We start from the raw sequence: 19,357 nt of genomic DNA, 5'->3' as shown, positions 1-19,357 counted from the left end.
ATATGTCTTTTATTATCCAGTTGCAGTACCATGCCGGGCTAGCATCTGGCCTTTTGAATCAGCAGTCTTTGAAACGTTCAGCCAACCAGATGGGAGTATCTGCAAAGCGCAGACCAAAAGCCCAGCCAACAACTCTTGTCTTACCTCCTCAGTAAGTAATGGAATATTTTGAAGAGCTTACATGGTGGGGGGGATTCTTTTTTAAAGAAAAAAAAAACTTTTAATGGGAATTATTATTTTTTTAAATCACCCTAATAGTGACTTTGTGCTTGCATTTTTGTTTCATACAAGATGAATTGTTCTTGTTGGGTGGGTGGGGTATCCTATGGAAACAGTATTTGACTTCTTCCGTTCATGGACTCATTGTGACAACAGAAGAGTTGCAAAGATGCTTCTTTGTAGCAGGTCATAAAAGTTTTTGCGACATGAGATTGTCATTGAGGAATGATGTTCCCCTGATTAGTATGACTTGGAGCTTCAAGTAGGACTTTTCTGAAGGTCCTAAAGGGCTGAAGCCAAAAAGTCTTTGGTGTGAGTACTTTCTCGACAAACGTCTGTTCTGGTCCATCTGTTCACCATATGTTAATTTTGCGTTGGATCTAAACCTCTTTTACAGGTGACAAGCAATTATGAGGACACTTAGAAACTGTTCGAGGACACAGAGTATCAACACTTCAGGCGGTCTGTGTCCTGATGCTAAAAACACAGAAATGTCCACAACTAAGCTTATAAATTAATAAACTGCTTAAAATATTTAGTTACCTATAAGAAAATGATTATTATGTAGAAAACAAAGTGCTGAGCAATTATTCATTGTACTGAGCATCCTTGTAGTTTGTGGAAACTGCTTGGTTTTTTTTCAAAGAACAACAAGAGTCACTGATGTATAAACACTATGCTATAAAAAACTTCAAATTTGTAATAATAAGTCCCTGTTGTCACCAGTCCATAGGCCTAAGTTGATGAAGGAATCAAAGGAAGTTTAGACTTTTTTCCTTACATGAAATGAGGAAAAAAATCAGAGTCAACAGAGCTTTCCCCTTGTATATTAACTTTAAAGGACTGCTAATTCAAGAATCCATAAAATGTTCTATAGTTTTACCAATATGTCAGATGAAGAAGAATGGTTAAAAGGGCAGATCTGTCAGAACTACAGGTTTGAAAATCATGTATTGTTTCTCCTATATCTGTGGAAGAACAGGGATATATTGTGACAAACTGGCTAATTAGTTTTCTTCCTTTGTTGCGATATCAGGTTTATCTGGAGCTTGAAATGGACTTCTCTAAGAAGTCGATAAACTGAAGTACTGTCATACCAGTTGTCACATTTTTTTATTCAGAGGTCTTAAAATGTTTTGGGTTTTCCCTTCTTAATCATGGCTTCTCCAGTTGTTAGAAATATCTGTAGTGAGAGAGAAAGAGCTAGTTTCTATTTTTGCATAGAAAGTCTGTACTTAGACAGTTGCAACTGTGTAAATCTTAATATGAGCTATGTAATGTACACATTTAAAAGTGTTGTGTGTCTTTTTATCTGCAGGTGATTTTCCTTCAATAGTGTATTTACCTAGAATTTGCAGATAGAATGAAATTTTAGTGGGGTAACTAAACTTTAGCTGGTAGTTGAATTATGTTTCAGTATCTTATTACCACTTCCAGCATTATTCACAGGGAAAATACATTTATGCTGAGCTGGCTCTTTATCTGTCCCTGGTCTCCTCCTCTGGCTTCTTTTTGACCTTTCCATATTTATCCTTATTTGCTATCTCGGTGTGCCTTAAGAAGAGAATAATAGTTACATGAAGTCAAATCAAATACCTGTTGAGCTCAATATCATGTCTCCAACACAGGGCAGAAGCATATTATAAAAAGACTTATGAAAAGTATTCAAATTAAAAAAAAAAAAAGTATGGTAAATGGATTTTAATATCTTGATTTTGCTGTAGTTTCATGCAAATAATGATGAATCATGCTGTGAGGGTTTTTTCTTTTCTTTTTTTTTTTTTCCCCTCATTATTCTCTATAAAATGCAAAAGAAGAAAACATCCAGGTGCAAAACTACATATCTCTTTGAAAGGGCATACTGCATATTAATTTTCCCATGGCAATTCAGGGATTTTTATTTCTTTTTAGCTTTATTGATTAGTCAAGAAAGAGGCAACTATTTCTTTGTCTTTTTTTTTTTTTTTGCTTTGATGTATGCTATTAAAATTAAGTTCAGTGACAAGTCTTTGGGCTGACTAACAATGTGCTATGAATCAAATACATATTAAATGTTGAGAGCAGCTGTATTATTTTGAGCTTTTCTTAAACGGAGGTAGTTAAAACTGGCTATGTGCCAAAATGTCATTTTAGGATAGCAGATTGGAGCAAATAGCAACACTGCAGTAATCTTTTCAGCCAGCAAAGGAATGCAGAAAATACTGTTGCTCAAGACGAAACGTAGGTGATGATTTGGACAAAGCATCTTCTAATAACTTTTATTTTTATGCAGATTTTGCTTATAGATAGTTTGATATTAAACATATCGTAATTCAAGCTAAAGAAAGCATTAGTGAGCATGTTACTGATCTATTTATTTATATTCCTGTTCCTTGAAGAAACTACTTGGGTAACTTCCGCTTTTGCACGTTACATTCTTAATGGCAGTGATGCAAACTGAGTAGTTATCTTGCAAATCCATGTCTTTGATCTTTACTGCTATGATGAGACTTGAGTTTTATTCCACAGACTGAACATATCTAAATGGTCTGTCTTCTCAGAAGGGTGGAGATACAAAACTTGATTCTTGTGCTGTGTCAACTCGTCATTCCCTTGAGCCTTTATTCTCTTTCCCTGCTCTGCTTTTTCTTCTCCTTTCCTCTCCAAAAGGCTTTTTTTAAAACACACACACCCCCCACAAAAAACAAACAAACAGAAATCCCCAAACAAACAAAAAAACTCAAACCCCAAACCGTCTCAGCCTGTCTTGGAGGCTCAGCCATCTTTTCCTACTTTGTGCTCACAGGAGGAGCCAGAGAAAGGGTTTTGCTAACGGCAAAGCTGATTCTTGGTGGGCCCACTTATTTGTCCCTTGCCAGCCTTAGGCCAGCTTTTGATGTGCTCTGGTTTGGAGGGGAGAAGCTCTAGTTTTTCACTAAGATATCTGCAACAGCAGCTGCAATTTTGAATCAAAAAGGTATTTTTAAAAATGGAAGGTCTGTCCTATGCAACCAGTACCAGGAAACTTCATTTTCTCACTGTTTTTGTTATCTGAGGGCTTCTAAGGGTGCCGAACAGTTTTGAAGAGAGGCCTTTTGGTGTTCAGTTTTGCTTTTCAGTATTGATTTTCACTGGTGCACTTCAAAAGTGCAGAAAGGAATACTAGGTTGATATGCATCTCGTTTCTAGCCAAATGTATCTGTACGAGAAAATGACTAACTGCTGGCTTCTTTCTCTCCCTGCTTTGTCCCTCCTTCTGTCTTCTATTAACAAGACATCTCCCTGTACTTGCTAATAGATGCGTTCCCTCACATGCTTCTCATCTGGCTGCTGGTTCCTTCCTTCTGTTACAGAATCTCAAAGCAGTGTTTGCTGAAGTGCTGAAAGCTGTCAGCTCCTTCCAAGTGACTAGGAAAGCATATACATGCCACCCTTCTGAAAACCAGGATGGCTTCCTCTGGTTTGGAATAAACAAATAAATATGATAAGAAACGATGGTTGTTCTTTCGTCTTGAAATGTAGTAATCGATGCAGTTAATGAATCTTGTATTTCTGTGCTTGACATCACATCTCAGAAGCAAATGCCCAGTTACGAAGTTGTCTCCGTGACTCTGTGGGAGCAGAACGCTGCACCCCAAAGAATCTGGGGTGGCTGAGAGCAGTGAGCCCAGGGAGGCAGTCCCTGCCAGTGGACCACCTTGCTGAGAGCCTAACTGACTGGTGTGTCAGTGTCTAGCTGGAAAATGACAACAGTGAGTCACTGTGAGATGAGGAGGAAGAAAGAAAAGACAAAGCACAGGATGTTGACTTTTTCTTGCAGTTGTGTTCGTTGGCACATGTAAGAGGGTCAGTTAGTATTGATGGGAATTTTTAGGGATCTCAGCTGAAAACTTTGTGACTTTGATAGCTTTGTTGTGTGGGGCTTTCTCAGTGCTCCCAGTTTATTCATCCATCTTCTCTGTCTGGAAGGAAATTGCCAGAACAAGAACTTGCTCATCACAAAAGGTACTGAGACTCTTGCCCTTTACTGTGCCTTTTGGGGTCATTTGTTGTGACATTGCAGGTTTGGGGAAATAAGCACCTTATAAACAATAAACGAGTGGAAGTCTGGTTCTTGTTTGACAACTTCAGACTCAATGGACAGAGAGGCTTGGGTAAAAGAGTCCAATTTTTTGTTTTAGGGCTTTTCATCTTGTCTTGTAAATCTCTTGTGCTCTGATGTATGCCCTAACCTGACAGAGAAAACATTGTCATAGATTGAGTAAAAATCTCTGTGAATTTGTACTCTGTTGCTAGGAGCAGACCAGCAAAATTACTTTTCCTTTATTAAAAAAAAAAAAAGAAGACAGGGCTGCCTATGATATTCTTCTAGATAAATAAGCAACAAAAAACTGTGAAGATAATTTTTCTTTTAGAAGATGATCAGGACTTTGAGGATAGAGTGCTGGGTGGAGACTCAGGAGGGCCAAGTTGTTTCTGTCATTTCTTCTGGGTGAAATGGAGGCGGTCTTTATTCTGCTCTCTACACCTCACAATCCATCTGGATTCTTCTTCTAGAGAAGATGGATATATTCAAAAGAAGTCCATACTTGCTCCGTCCTTTGGAGCTACATTAGCAAAAGATGCTCTTTAGTGAGTGGTCTCCTTTAAAAGCTTAATTTGCTGGCTCAGCAGATATCTGTTCATCTGGATTTGGAAAATAAATTTACAGATATCCCAAACTCTGTGTTTACTGGAGCTTCAGTCAATACCAGCATAGTCAAAGTGTTGTTCTTTTGTAGCATTAATGCACTATCAGTTTTAATGATTCTGTCGTATAACTAGTACTGTAAGGTTCTGTTGTATTTGTTCTAGAGCTTTCTTCAGGACACACAAGTTGAGTCTTAAGGAAGGAATTTAATTTAAAACAGTCAGTGATGTAGTATTCCAAAAAAAAGTTGCTATTTTTAATGCTTAACTGAAAGGGGGGTGTGTGTGTATATATATATGTAAAAACTATACACCCAGTCATCAGATGTGCGAGAATAAATTATTTGGAATGTAATGTGTGTAATTTATCATTTTTACATGAAGAAAAATCCTGACGAGCCCTTTGCGAAGAGTTTTTGGAGGAAAAGGGTTTTTTTCAGCATTTTGTTTTATAAACAGTGTCTAATTGCTTCCTAGGTTCAGGGATTTTCATTACTAAAGAAAGAGGCAGGTTGTTCTAAAGGTGATGGCAAAGCATGATTAAGCCAATAAATGTTCATAGGTTTTGTGGTTTTTAAGACCGTATGTTTAAATTATGCTTGTCTAATCTGACCTCACTGTGTTACAGAGGTCTGAAATCCCGTCCGGGATTCATGCTTTGAAATCAAGAATCTGATGTTGAGTGTGACATCTAGTATAGAAATCTGGGAAATGTGATTATTTAACATGCAAGTGTTGTCACTGCAATAATCCCCTTCAGTATGATGAGCGGCACCGTAACATTTGGGCCTCTTCTTGGAAGTGTTCAAGAGTGAAGGAGCGGAGTGCATGGCTGGATTTTTCCATTTTGAGAAGAGTCATCAGAATTTTTTTGTGCAGTTCTCAAATTCTTCTTTCCCCCTACTGGCAAAGGTGCATTAAGTATCAATATTCATTAAATACCACAGAGATGATAATGTAATAAAGCAATAATCCTCAGGCCCACATCTATACTTCTCTCCCGAAGAGTTGAGGTTGAGAATATAATTAAAGATTAAAACTCTGTTTGCATTCTGGAACATGGAGATATCTTTTTGTACATGATGGGGAATTGTATTAATAAGGAAGAGATCAGTTTCCAATAACTTTCAATACTAGGAGCTAATTTAATATCCCTGCTGGTGTTTAAGTTTCTCACATTATTCCTTTAACTTGGCTTGAGCAAGACAGTGCAACAGGAACATGTTGCTGAAGTACATGACCCTTTTGCTCTACAGATTAATCCCTTTTTATATGAAGAAAAAAGATGAAAAATCAGTTATTTATATTGGAAACCAATCATATTTACATGAATAGGTTTAATTACTTTGCAGCTGTGTACCATGTAGATTGAACATTAATTTTAGTATTTGGTGTCTTAACTGGTATACTGATTTTAGTGCGTTCAGAGTTTATGTGCACATATTGCAGATTCTTTTCATACTCAAGTCTCTAATATTTCACCTGATTCAACTAAATAGAAAGTCTCTTTAAAACTTTCTATATTGTATTTCATCAGCCTGTTAAATAACACTTACTTTCCTTTAAAGAATCTTAACTAATTGGTTCCTTGCTCTTTTATTTTTTTTTCCTGCCCATGTGTATCTTTTTGTTGTATATGATCAATCTTTATTAAATACTTAGTTGTCTTGCTTTTTAATTAGCTCCATAATTTTGTACAGAGGGTCCAAAATACTGACTTTCCCCCTTCGAATATTGGTATTTTAACTACCAAAGCTAATCTAGCTAGGTGGAGTACTAGTTCTTAGTAACCTCTGCTGAAAAGGATCGTGATCATTGAGCAGGTGGTTTTGTGAGCATTTGTCCGTTCCCTAGCGGAAAATATATTTCAATTATAAAATCCATACCGTGCGTTTCAGGGCTTAGTATTCCATTCTTTTCTAAACAGAGCGGTGGTGGAGTGGTGTGATGCAACAATGCTGTTGCATGGCATGCATTCCCCTAAAATTTTTCAAAGGAATACAAATAGTGTATATGTAGTATTTAGTTTCTTTAAAGGAAGACTAAAGAATAATATAAACCTATTCAAACTGCCACCTACAACATTGCTTCTGAAAATAGCAACGTCTTCAAGTGAATTTTTCAAACCATGTAGGATATAATAGAGGATAATGAGCAAACAGGAAACCACTATTTTGACAGCTTTGTTACAGGAAGATAAGTGCTGAGAAATTCAGATCATAATGAATTTTAGCAGCTATTGAAAATACGATAGTTTTAAGTTATTTTAAGAAACAGGCATGTTTTGGTTTGTTTTGCATTTTTCATCAGGTTTCCCTTATGCCTACCCAGCAGAGATGACAACAGTTGCTTTTAGACAAGTTGTTTTTGGGAAGTGGGACTGTTAGAGAAAGAGAACACCTTTCATTTTAGGTTTAGTGAGACTCGTGGGTACTTCTAGTTTCCTTAAATACAGTAAGTATTGAAGTTGTATCCTAGTGCATGGGAGGAAAAGTTATGATTACGTAATCCTAATTTCTTCATTTTCTTCTCAACAGTGTTTTTCCGTCACTAAAGGCTCGCAAATCCGGTTGTCTGGATTACTGCTAAGTATGTTGCCACCACAGTATGGGGAATTCTGATTTAAGTTACCCTTAAACTCAATGGCAACATTTGATGAACTGCTCGGAGCGGATCTGGTTCTTCTCAGATTCAGAGACCAGTCCTTGTCGTTTGGATGAAAGATGATTCTAAACTTTTAAACGTCACCAGCAGTTACAAGCAGTTTGTAGAGCTCAGTGGCCGGCTGTTCTCAGTCATTGCTTTATCCTGTTTCTTTTTGTCTGTTTTGTTTAAATACTGGGGGGAAAAAGCAGTCTGCTATTAAATGTAATAGCAATCTGTCTCTCTTAGTTATGTGGTATTTACTGTTTAGCACTCAATTTAATTTAACTGGAAAGAAAAAAATCCAAAGTACTGTTCTGATTCATGAGGGACTTTATTAGACAGCTCCAATGAGATCAAATCCAATAACTTACCAGGGATATAACATTGATTAGTCATCTGCTGTTTGTAGCCAAACATACCTTACCAAGCTCTCCTCCAGAAAAGCGAGAAGGGGCTAATGCAGCTGAACTTGTGATTTCAGTGTAAGAGGTAAATTTTAAAACATGGTGCTGTTAATTTGTTGTGTGTCTCTGCTTTGTTTTTGCTGCTGTTCACTTGGCTTCCCTATCATGCGACCTTTGGAACCATACGTGTTTTGTAACCCGTTCAGATGTTAAAGGTACAGACAGCAGGCAGATGATTTTCCCTGCCCCCCCTTCTTTCCCTTTTCAGTCTGTGGGGCTCTCGAGGTCAGTTGATTGTCCTTTTCTGTGCTTTATTTGAGGCTGTATGTGGTTTCTTTAGTTAGGGACAATTTTGAGTAGTGGAGCAACACAGATTTAATGAGAATCTGAAATCCGAGGAAAAAATGTGATCTGCTTTTGAAGTTTGTAGATGATGAAAACGTACGATAGCACTCAGTCCTTCAACAGATAGCTGCTGGGACCCATAGCCCATCTGCATCTCTTGACTTCTAAACTTTTGTGTGGTGTATTGTAATACAATATAAATCCAATTGTCCTTTACACTGTAAACTTCATCACTCCAACAGTATTAAACCAGCATTCAGACAATAGGAGAAACCCTCTTACAGTGTTAATATATTTTGGATTTTCATTTACGTTTATCTTGGATCAGTAGAAATGTTGGAGCCTCAGTTAGAGCTGTATGACTTGAGGAACTGGTAAGAGGGAGCAGTTCCATAATAAACTGTTGCAGTTTTTAGCAGATTTGGTGCCAGTACGTGTGACATGAAGAGCAGTGGGGTGAAGAGGCTCTTCCCACTTCGTGCTCGGCGCTGTCCTGCAGTAGCCAGTCCATGGGTCATAGGGTGGCTTTTGTGGAAGATCACCAGGTGTTGCCAGAGGTCTTGTAGTCATCTGGGTACAACTCCACATTGCCACTACTTGGGTACAACGTGACTTTGTGTGGAAGTTTTGGGGTTTTTGTTCTGTGTTTTGGTGGGTTTTTTTTGGTAGCAGCTGCTATTCCTGAGTCTGGTGATGCTACTAAGTCAACACCTTTGCTGTTCTGTGCTTCTTTAGAAATGATTCTTTTAAAAATTTTAATCTTGATCTAATCTCCTAATATGTTGATACATCTGACAGCAGGGGTTTCCGTAATAATCTTCTTTGTTTTGTTCTGCCAGATCAATGCTTTTTTTTGGCTATAGTTATATGCTGAATTTCATTTCATTAAGTATCATACAGCTGTGTATTTTCTTACAAAGTAATTACAAAAAAACAGCAGGCATTGATCAACACAGATTGTCCAAATAAAAGGTTTTGGCTAAAACCAAATGTTCCTTATGATATTCATTAACAGGATAATAATTTCTATCCGTACAAGTACACGAGACAAGGATTTTGGATGCTGCTTTGTCCCTAGTAAATTACTGAAATGTGCGTTAGTTGTGTTGTAAAACTTTACAGTGTGTTTTAACGCAGGGGGAAAAATCAGGTTTATTTTTTCAATTTTCAACAAATATTCTATCCAACCACTGGGGAAAGAGAATGCTTGTAATTAAAATTTCATCAGTTCTTTACAGTGTATAGAGATTCACTTACTGGTGTGTTGTGAGCTGTTATGGACTGATAGCCTTAGCTCAGATGCCCTTGTAGGGAGCACCTCCGTGAACGTTGGCCAGAAGAAGCCGGGGACTGATTGCTGTTGATATTTTGGTGTCATATTCCACAAACTAATCTCACAAATAGGATTGCTCCGAGTGTGATGTGCAGCCCTGTGTGACTGAGCACAGTGATTTGAAATAATTCCCATCGCCTTTGCTGAAGATTAGCAGGAACACTCCGTTGTTGGGAGATGAAAACGCTGGATCTCTTTGGAAACTTCTGCGTGTTCGTTTTCCAGAATACGCACAGATCCAGAGCAGTGTGTAGCCGTTAGTGTTACTGGGGATTGCAGTTCTGTTGTAAATGAGCAAATTTCTGACTCTTTGATGTATGTTTGCCTTAAAGGTAATGTTTGTGAGAGAACCGTGCCATTAAAAGGTGGCAATTAATTAAAAGTTGTTCCACAGTCCCAACCGTTAGAAGATGCCCTTGCAGCATTTAGAGCAGAACACTAATATTGCACTGTAGGGAATCCCTGTACTATAAGTAAAAAATAAAGTTAAGGATGAAGATTTTGATGTGTAATTAAAGACTACAAATACTAGTTTAACTGCTTGTTTCTGTATCAAAAAAAAAAGGGAACACACTACAGTGATTGGACTAATTAGTGAAGAACAAGCTAGATGAGAGAGGAAATTTGTATGAACTTAATAAGGATATCAAAGCTTTTGCTAAAGCTGTGATTTTATCATATGATTGCTTTAACTCCCTTTTTTTTTTTTAGCTTTACTATTTGAGGGAGGGGGATTTAGAGGCTGCTTTACTGCAGCAGACAATCAGTCTGAAAAGAATAAATTAAAAGTGCAGCTTGCCAGATTCCGAAGCGCATTACAGCAAGTGTTTCCATCTGCATTGGTTGTATATTCCGTTGTCAAAGATGACGAGCAGAAAGAGCGGAGCTGTAATAAGGTGGAGGGAGGAGGTCTCTGTATTTTGGTGGTTGGCAGGAACGTCGTTATTGTGTAATCACATTGTATAATGTGATGTGATAGGAACGTATTGTGAATGTATTTATTAATGACTTTATTTCCGTACCTCTACATGATTCCAAGTAACCTTTAGCTATTTGAGAGGAAAACTAAACAGCTGTGCTGTGAGGGGGGGTAAAAGTACTTTCAAATGTGAAATGTGTACTGCTAAGGAGGAGGAAGCTCTAGGTGTGTCACAGTAAGAAAACTTGGAAACAGAAGTTATACCTGAAAATAAAGGCAATTAGAAAGCCCCGTGTAATTTCAATAGTAACTCTGCAAAAAGGGAAAGTTTTTCCAAGTAAGAAACTGTGGAAGGGGGTTTACCTGGGGACTGAAGTGGCTGTTCCCCGCGGGCCGCAGCGGATGGTGGGCTGGTGGTGCTGCAGCGACTGTGTTCAGTATGTGACCCATCAAGTGACGGCAGTTCGGAGTTTGAGAAAGGCAGTGAAACGCCCTTTCTGACTGGAAAGGATGCATAGTAGCAGAACTGCTTCGCTCTGCTTTCTTCAGGTTAAAAATAACTGTTATTACTTTTTAATTTCACTTTAGGGCGTTCTCTGGATATTCATGTGTTTACGAGGAACTCTATGGATGGGTTAAATGAAAAAAGCTTGGGTAGCAAATCCTTGCTGATGACTTCATAGAGTTTTCCTCTAAATATAGTCTTCATTTGTAATGATTTGAAGTGTTTTGGTACAGTTATTTCGCTTATCCTCTTTTCCCAACTGCCGGTGGAAAAAATAAATTAAATACAACCGTTACAAGTTTCACTGGGCAAAGTGACTTGGTTTTCATTCCTTTACAGCTGTTATTTTCTGTTATTTACATTTATTTTCATTCCTGGTGGTTTAGTTTTGCAGAGCACTTCCTCCTTGCTGAATGGAGTTTACCTAATGAAGTCTTAGCACTGTTTTTTGTCATTTCAGCCATGTTATTCAGTAGTATGTGTATGGCATTTTGAAAACAAGTGTATTAATAGTGTAACGCACGTTTCTAGTTAGGCATAGATACTTTTGCCTCGCTATTTTAGTTTATTTCCCTGTTTCTTAATTTTGCATGGATAACATGGGAAGTAAAACACTGTGGACAAGGAAGAACTTGTTAACATTGGTAGATTTAGTTTTGTCTTTTTTCTGTGGCTGAGTGCTGGTTTTTTTTAATTGTCTGTGAGTCACGGCCAGGAGAATCCTGTATTAAGTCTTCTAATTTCAGCAACTAAAAGCATCTCCATGCAGCAATCTTTGCATTGAAATTGCATTTTTCTTTTCTAGTGTTCAGGATTGTTCTTACAAATTCTATTTTGGGAAAGAAAGTGATAGTTTTGCACAGATCATGGTAAAGTATTTAATCACTTATTTAACCCTTGCTAAGTTTACGTGGACATCTTGAATGAAACAAAATAAAAATTACATTCTCTGTATGATCCTTGTGCTCCACTATTGCCTACAATATTTTGTTTCTGTCTCTTACAAAACAGGATTGTGGCGTAGTGTTCAGCCTTTTCATTCTGTACCGCGTGTGTGTAAACGCACTTAAAGAGACAGAGATTCCTGAATAAGTTACTGCAGAGCAGATTACTGTTCTGTGGAGTTCCTCTATGCCTCAGTTTCCCCATGTGAACTGTGTGAATCGTATCATCTGGGAATTGTGCAGGAGTGCTGAGAGTGACTTGAGTCATATTTGTACAAAGCTGGGGTAAGAGAAGGCGTTCACGAAAAGGCAGATGCTTTCCTACAGGGGAAGAGTCTGGATTTTTGTCTTTTATTGTCAGTTGTTCAAGACCAGTTAATTTTTTTTTACAAAATTCAAAGTCCAGGAGCGACACATTGTGAAGAATGAATGACCATATCATTCCTACTTGCAAGACCTAATAAGAAGCTCTAACTATCCACTGTCAGCATTCATTCTGCTAAATGAATGATGATGTATTATTCTGTATCCTGTGTGTTCTTGCCTCTAGGTGTTCATTTTGGTGATGGAAGACAAAGTGCAGACACATGAAATAATTACACAGCAAGCTTGGCTGGAGCCTGTCAGTCTGTGTCAAGCTCCCTAGACTTCTTGAATCTCTAAATTGTTGAGTTCTCTTGCTGATTGTTGCATTCAGTGTTTGGTGTTAAAATCAAATGTGCTCTAGAAGTGGCAAAAAATATTCTACTGTTTTGATGTATTTTAAGTCAGAATTTAATATCTGTGTCCAAAATAGCACTATGAAACTGAGCTTCCCTCAAACCAAAAACCAGGCTTTTCTACTTTCCTATTTTAATTGCAGAATCTTCTTTCATTTTGGCTTTTGCATTTTGACAGTTGCTCAGAAAAGATGATGCATTTGCTCGTGACAACTTTGTATGTGCCTTGTAGACAGGTCTTATAAAAAGAGCCTTTTGTGAAGGACTGAAAGACAAATCAAACTTGGATCTAAATTTGAGGCTAATCAGCTATGTGGCAGACTCATAGTTTGAAGAATCGTAGTCATATCTAACAGTACTTTGCCGTTACGATAAATAATACCTAAGTTTAAACATTTAACTGCTTTTTAAGTTTTCTTTGTGGTTCAATTTTAAATTTAAGTTAAGAAAAGGAAAGAGGGTATTAGGCTGATGAGCCGAATATCGCTGAGGTGTGTTGTTAGCAAGCAACCCATGAATTTGAAAGTTTAGGAAATAATTCCTGGTTGATAATCATTGGTTTGGTGTTTCAGTTACTGAAGTGTGATCTGTCCACTGAGCACACTGAATAGGCTCCATAGTGGTGATTCTTCCAACTGTTCTTCTGTGTGTTTATTCTTCAGGTAGCACCTCTGCTAACCCTCTGCCTGCTGCAGCTTTTTGTGTTTTCTAGTCAAGAAGACATTAATGGAAAAGTCTGCTGTGGCTGTGGATGCTCCAGACTGTCAACTCTGAATCCTCTTTGATTTCTAGTTGGTGATTGAGTTGGAAGGGACCTTGGGAGGTCATCTAGTCCAGCCTCCCATTCAAAGATACTCTCTTGTCACAACTAGATCAGATGAGCCGTGGTGTGGCTTGACTGAATCCTGAAAACCTCTGGGAATGGAAGACTGCACTTGTGACGATTGTCAGAGCAGTTCACCTACTTCTAGAAGTCCAGTTAGTGCTGTTCCTGTTGAAACAGATGTGCTGAAAACCCACATCTTGAAGATAACTCTAAGGAGCATTTGAGGTGGGGTGGCTGATGGAGAGAGAAGGCAGATACTTCTGGAGAACGTATATTAAGCACTGTAGATTATAGTAACCTGTTGTTTAAAAAACAGACAGCAAGAAGCAGATGAAGTTCACTAAAAGTAGTGCTACAAGGAGGAGTGCTTGAGATTTAAAATTATGTTTATATGATTTTTTTTTTTAATCTGCTAGTTGGCTTAAAAGCAGTTTATATGTTGCGACTTCCATGGTCTTTTCTACTTCTAAAGTTGCTCTTCATTTACACAAAAGGTTACTTCTTCAACAATATGATTTTACAGCATATTAGATGACGAGCAAATCTAATGCTATCTAATCTTGGGTATTTCTAAGGAAGTGAAACTAGTTTCTTGTCATGACAGAGCAATGGTGGCTCTTGCATGCCACTTGTAAAATGAGCTTGTTGACAGAAAATGCCAGGTAGAACTATTTTAACATGTGATTATGCTTTTAAAATGAAAATTTATTTTCAGTGCAAAGATAGCAACTTTAACACCACAGACAGAAAATCAATTATAATTTTTGCTAGTATGGCTAAAATATTATCTACTGCTACTAATTTCTTTTTGTTGTTCCACAATTGCTGTCTTTCCTCTGTTTTTTATAGGGTTGTTAATGGGGACAGAAGTTCTGATATTGAAGCCTGAATGTTGTAGTATCCTTCTTTCTCTCCTGCTGCCTACTTTTGCATCTGTCTTCAGTACCATGGTTAAATCATCTTGTTTCTACGCTTGTATTTATTTAAGCCACTTAATTTTTGTGTCTTTAGGCATCATCCTCCACCAGCAAGCCCTTGGGCAAGTGAACCACTGTTTGGTTTTGCTATTAATTGCTTTGTTAAAGTATATATTGGATCTTAAAAGATATGTATTTTGCAGGTCTCTCAAATACCTTCTGCTGAGGTTCTTCTCCATACATCTGAAAATACTGGTGTAAACAAGCTCCATAGAGAACCTGGTTGTTGGATGGTGTCGTGGTTTAACCCAGCCAGGAACTAAGCGCCACCCAGCCGCTCGCTCACTCTCCCTTGCTGGAATGGGGCAGAGAATCGGAAGAGTAGAAGTTGGAAAATTCGTAGGTTGGGATAAAGGCGGTTTAATAGGTCAAGCAAAAGCTGCACGCGCAAGCAAAGCTAAACAAGGGATTCCTTTCCTTTCCTTCACTGCTTCCCATGGGCAGGCAGGTGTTCAGCCGTCTCCAGGAGAGCAGTGCTTCATCACTCGTAACGGTGACTTGGGAAGACAAACGCCATCACTCTGAACGTCCCCCTGTTCCGTCTTCCCCTAGCTTTATATCCTGAGAATGATGTCCTATGGTATGGAATATCCCTTTGGTGAGTTGGGGTCAGCTGTCCTGGCTGTGTCCCCTCCCAACTTCTTGTGCACCCCAAACTGCTCACTGGTGGGATGGGATGAGGAGCAGAAAAGGCCTTGACTCTCTGTAAGCACTGCTCAGCAGTAACTACAACATCCCTGTATTTTCAACACTGTTTTCAGCACAAATCCAAAACAGAGCCCCACGCTAGCTACTATGCAGAAAATGAACTCTATCCCAGCCAAAACCAGCACAGGTGGTCCTTAGTTTTCAGGTTATTTCAAATATTTCCTTATCTATTAATTTGTTCCAGTTGATTGTTTCAGAGAATTTCAAGAAAGAGGTTTTTTCTGTCATAAGGTCTTTCTAAATAGTTGACTCCCTTCACTTTCAGATCCTAAATAAGTAGTTCATTTGCATCTCCTGCGTGTGAAGTATAGAATATATTGAGACAAGTTCAGCTCTGACCTGAGCGTAGAGCCTCTCCAGATGTGTCAGCACTGATGCAGTGTGGCATGTGAGGATGGAAAGTGCTCCTTGACTGCCCTGTGGTACTGGGAAATGTAGGTACACACACGGGGTTAAGCTAATGTTTCAGAGTTTGGTGGGTTTTTTTTTTAAGCCCTTGAAGAGAGTAAAACGAGCCCTTTGTTTTGTTTCTATCTTTTGCTGTTGCGGACTTCTCACTAATTGCAGCTTACAAAGAAGTCTGTTTTCGGTGTAATGGGATGGGTTGCAGAAAGACAATCAAAGCAGCAAACCTTTGAGTAAGTAGCACCGCTGAGGATGTAACTATAACTACGTTTGATTTGTTTCCAGTCGGGCTTCCTTTTTCAGCCTTCTCAGTTCATGCTTTCTTTCAGAGATGATGTGCAATGGTGGTCTCGTGTCGTTTGCCAAGTAGTTACACAATACAGTCAATGGCTAGTATTTCTGTCTCCTTTGTAAATATACTTGAAAAATGCTATTAAGACTGTCTGACATACTAGAGCACTGCAGTTTTATTTTGTGTTTTGAATCTATAGAAAACTTGATGATTGCAATTAGGCAAAAAGTGAAGAAGAATTAAATTATTAGGCAGAAGTAAAATAGAGAAATGCATGTCAGTGCAGTGAGTACTGAATGCAAGGTGAGCGTGGATGGAGAGCTCCCTTGAACCATCTGCAAATTCACTGATGTTTGGAAATATAACTGCGGGACAATCTTTTGAGGTGATACATACTATTTGGTAATATTTTATCTGTTTCTGTAGGCCATCAGCTTCAGCTGGTTGGCTCTCAGTAGCTGCATGTTAGTTAATTAATCATGTAATATGCTGTCGTGTTACTAGGTGAACCTGTATCCTGGTAGCAGCATAAATTTGAGATAATGGTTTCCTAATGATCGAAATAGTGCAATAGCCCTGGCCCTCATGCTTGACTTCAACTTTCCTCTGGTTGCTTTTAGAAAAATCTTTGATGTAAGGTTGCTTTTAATGAACGTTCTGGCTGCTAATACAGCTCGTTTGCAGCTGTATGTATTAACAGAGCTGAGTCCCATTCTCTTCTTCGTACAGTATATTTTTAATTAAAACACCATGCTACGATAATACATTGGTATATATTGTACGTGCGTTTGATATCAAACTATTCTGTAGCTTTTACTCTGTAATGAAGCAGAGATTTATTTTTTTTAATTGGATATGTTTTTTTGTTTATGCTATCATCAAACCTTTTCCTAGGAAAATATAGAGCTCTCTGTTGGGTGCAATACTTCAGAAGATTTGCTAGAGAGTTTTTAACCAAAAATTTATTGAACTCTTTTTCACAAGAAACCTTTAAGCTTGGGCAGTGTGTATAACATAAACAACCATCTCAAGAAAAGGAAAAATATGAACAGTAAGTTATAAAACAACAAAAAAGCAAAAGTAACCTTGCCTTAAATACACTGTCGTTTATTTCCAGATTTAAAATTTTGACTGTGTGCAGGGAATGTCTTTAGTCAGTGTAAAAATCTAATTAAATCTTCTCATGGTTGTGATTCATAGCTGACCCTCACTTTATTGGAGCATTTTATTAGAATAATAAACCACTCCCTGCTGAGAGCCACTGTCATTGACAGACAGGCGAGACGCTTCGGCTGCTGATTAGAAAGGGTTGATCAGGCTGGTATTGTCTTCAGAGTCTGCAAAAAATCTTCTATTGTCCCTTCTGTGGCAGAACTTGGGAGATGCCGTTTGGCAGAGTCTGGGTTCTCATTTGTGACCATGTACAGTCCCATCCAGTGTTGGATTATTTCATGTATTTCATACCACTCAGCCACATTACAGAGGACAGTCTTTCTTTTTTCTCTTTTTTTTTTTTCCAATTGAGGACTGTGAACGCATACAGACTTTTCTTTTTTTTAATCTGTACCTGTTTCCAAATTGTCAGATAATTTCTAATAGTAATTTCTGTACTTTGGGTAACCAACTTGACATTCCTTAAAGGAACTTGCTTTTTACAAGTTTTGAGCTTGATATTCATGAAGTGGATGCTTAGAATTAGGGAAACGTATCTAAGAACAAAGCTAGGCAGTGTTAATAATCATGTTAATATTTACCTAAGGAGATCCTCATTCCTTGTTTTTCACTTAGGCAGTTTTCTCTGTTAGTATTCTTACATAAACAGAATAGTATTATTTTTTAATAGGCTGAACATTTCTCCCTGATAGCACCAGGGAGAGTAGTTCTGAAGGGGTTATTCGACTTCAAATATATTTGGTGTAAAAGCTGGTTTATGTTTTATTTTTTAGAGAAGCTCTGCAGGTGGTGTAGAGCGATGCAGGTACAAGAATACTCTTCTAAACAGAACTGTATTTGCTTACCATGGTACTGCTTTGGCTTTAGTCCAGGTTTCAGCCCTGTGAAGTACTTCAAACTCTGCTCTGCCAGTTCCGCGCAGTGGAGGAGTACAGGAAAAACAGACACTCCAGCGTTTAAAAAGGCACAGTGAACATAAAGCCTGTCTGATCTCTGCTATGGTTGCACACTGATCCTTGTGTGCGAGGGGAAATAACGCCGGAGGAGAAAGAACCCGATTACAAGGGTGGGAAAATGGCCAAAAAGGTGCAGCAGGTCTCTGCAGTCGCTTCGCTGAGATGACTGGACTGCATTTGGCAAGGCCAGAGTAACTGCTGTGATAAAGCCTTTCCTTTCACCTACTCTGTTGGTTACTTCTGCTAGTGGTGGTGTTTAAAGAGAAATTTTTTTCAGGGAATTTTCTTAAGGGAATTAGCCCTCCTCCTCCACATTGACTTTCAGTGGAAGCCATGCAATGAACTTCCATGAGCCCTATAAAAATCCCAACCTAAGGAACAGCTTGTCATGTTGGAGGAATAAGTGATGAGAATGTGTTTTTTAGAAAATAATATTTTGAAGGGCTTCTCTATCTAAAGTGTTTGTACTGGGAGAGTCTTGAGTTTATAAATGTCTAATTGTACTTGTTATATGCAGTTTTCATACTGGAGTGTAAAGATGACCTTGAAGGAATCTTTTGATAAACCTCTCAGTTTTAAGATAGATTTTTCTCTCTGTAGTATCACAGGCAGATGGAAATACTTGGTCAGAGCATAATCCTGAAGAGAAGAAATCAGGACTAATTATAAAATTCCCTCAAGAAAACTTAAAGTAGGTGATCACAAAAGTTGAAATGAGTGTTTGGCAAATGTTTGTGAAATAAATTGCACTGAGCTGTGCAAGCGGTCGTTTGTTACAGTATCTCATCTCTTCTGGTTTTATCTTCACCTTTGCTTCTCTCTTAATTACAGAAGAACAAATTGATCTTAAGTGTCCTTAACGGCTGATATCAAGTACCCTAAGTACCCTTAGAACTAGTGCTATTAAGACTTGTCTTTTTGTACTGTGGTTTATAATTTTAATGAAGCACTAGATCTTGAAGTGGATGCTCTTTTTGAGTGGCTGCTTGAAGTCTATTGATGAGGCCTAAAATTTGAGGTTTTACTTCCTAGTCCTGTGTATTCTAACGTCTTGTTCTGTAAGAATAATATAATTTCTGTAGAAAGAATATAATTTCTAATTTCTTCTAAAGGAAGAAATGAGAAATGTAACAATACATCACTGTGAGGACTTGAATGAAATGAGAAGCCATAGTTTTAATGCCTTCATGTCTAAGATGGGTTTTTTTGCTTGTGCTGTTTTTTCTTGCCTAATTTGCTCCTTCAGGAACTTCTGTTGTTATCTAAGTATGCTTAGATGTTAGCATGGTTACGAGCTTTAGAAATGTACTTGCAAAAT

The 19,357-nt window shown here is 38.1% G+C and overlaps 1 protein-coding gene across 2 annotated transcripts in view; it reads left to right on the top strand.

Moving 5' to 3' along the window:
* MED27 (mediator complex subunit 27) overlaps positions 1-19,357 on the top strand; it is a 95,347-nt gene that overhangs the window by 37,101 nt on the left and 38,889 nt on the right. For both annotated transcript variants that reach the window (XM_086625106.1, XM_086625105.1), the window contains exon 3: positions 21-151. In XM_086625106.1, the coding sequence (XP_086481232.1) occupies positions 21-151 (131 nt within the window). The remainder of the gene's footprint in view (positions 1-20; positions 152-19,357) is intronic.

The sequence above is a fragment of the Tauraco erythrolophus genome, chromosome 22 (assembly GCF_009769465.1).
Source record: "Tauraco erythrolophus isolate bTauEry1 chromosome 22, bTauEry1.pri, whole genome shotgun sequence".
NCBI classification, from domain to species: Eukaryota; Metazoa; Chordata; class Aves; order Musophagiformes; family Musophagidae; genus Tauraco; species Tauraco erythrolophus.
Note: the sequence above shows the minus strand (reverse complement) of the source record. Positions and strands in the feature narration are given on the sequence as shown.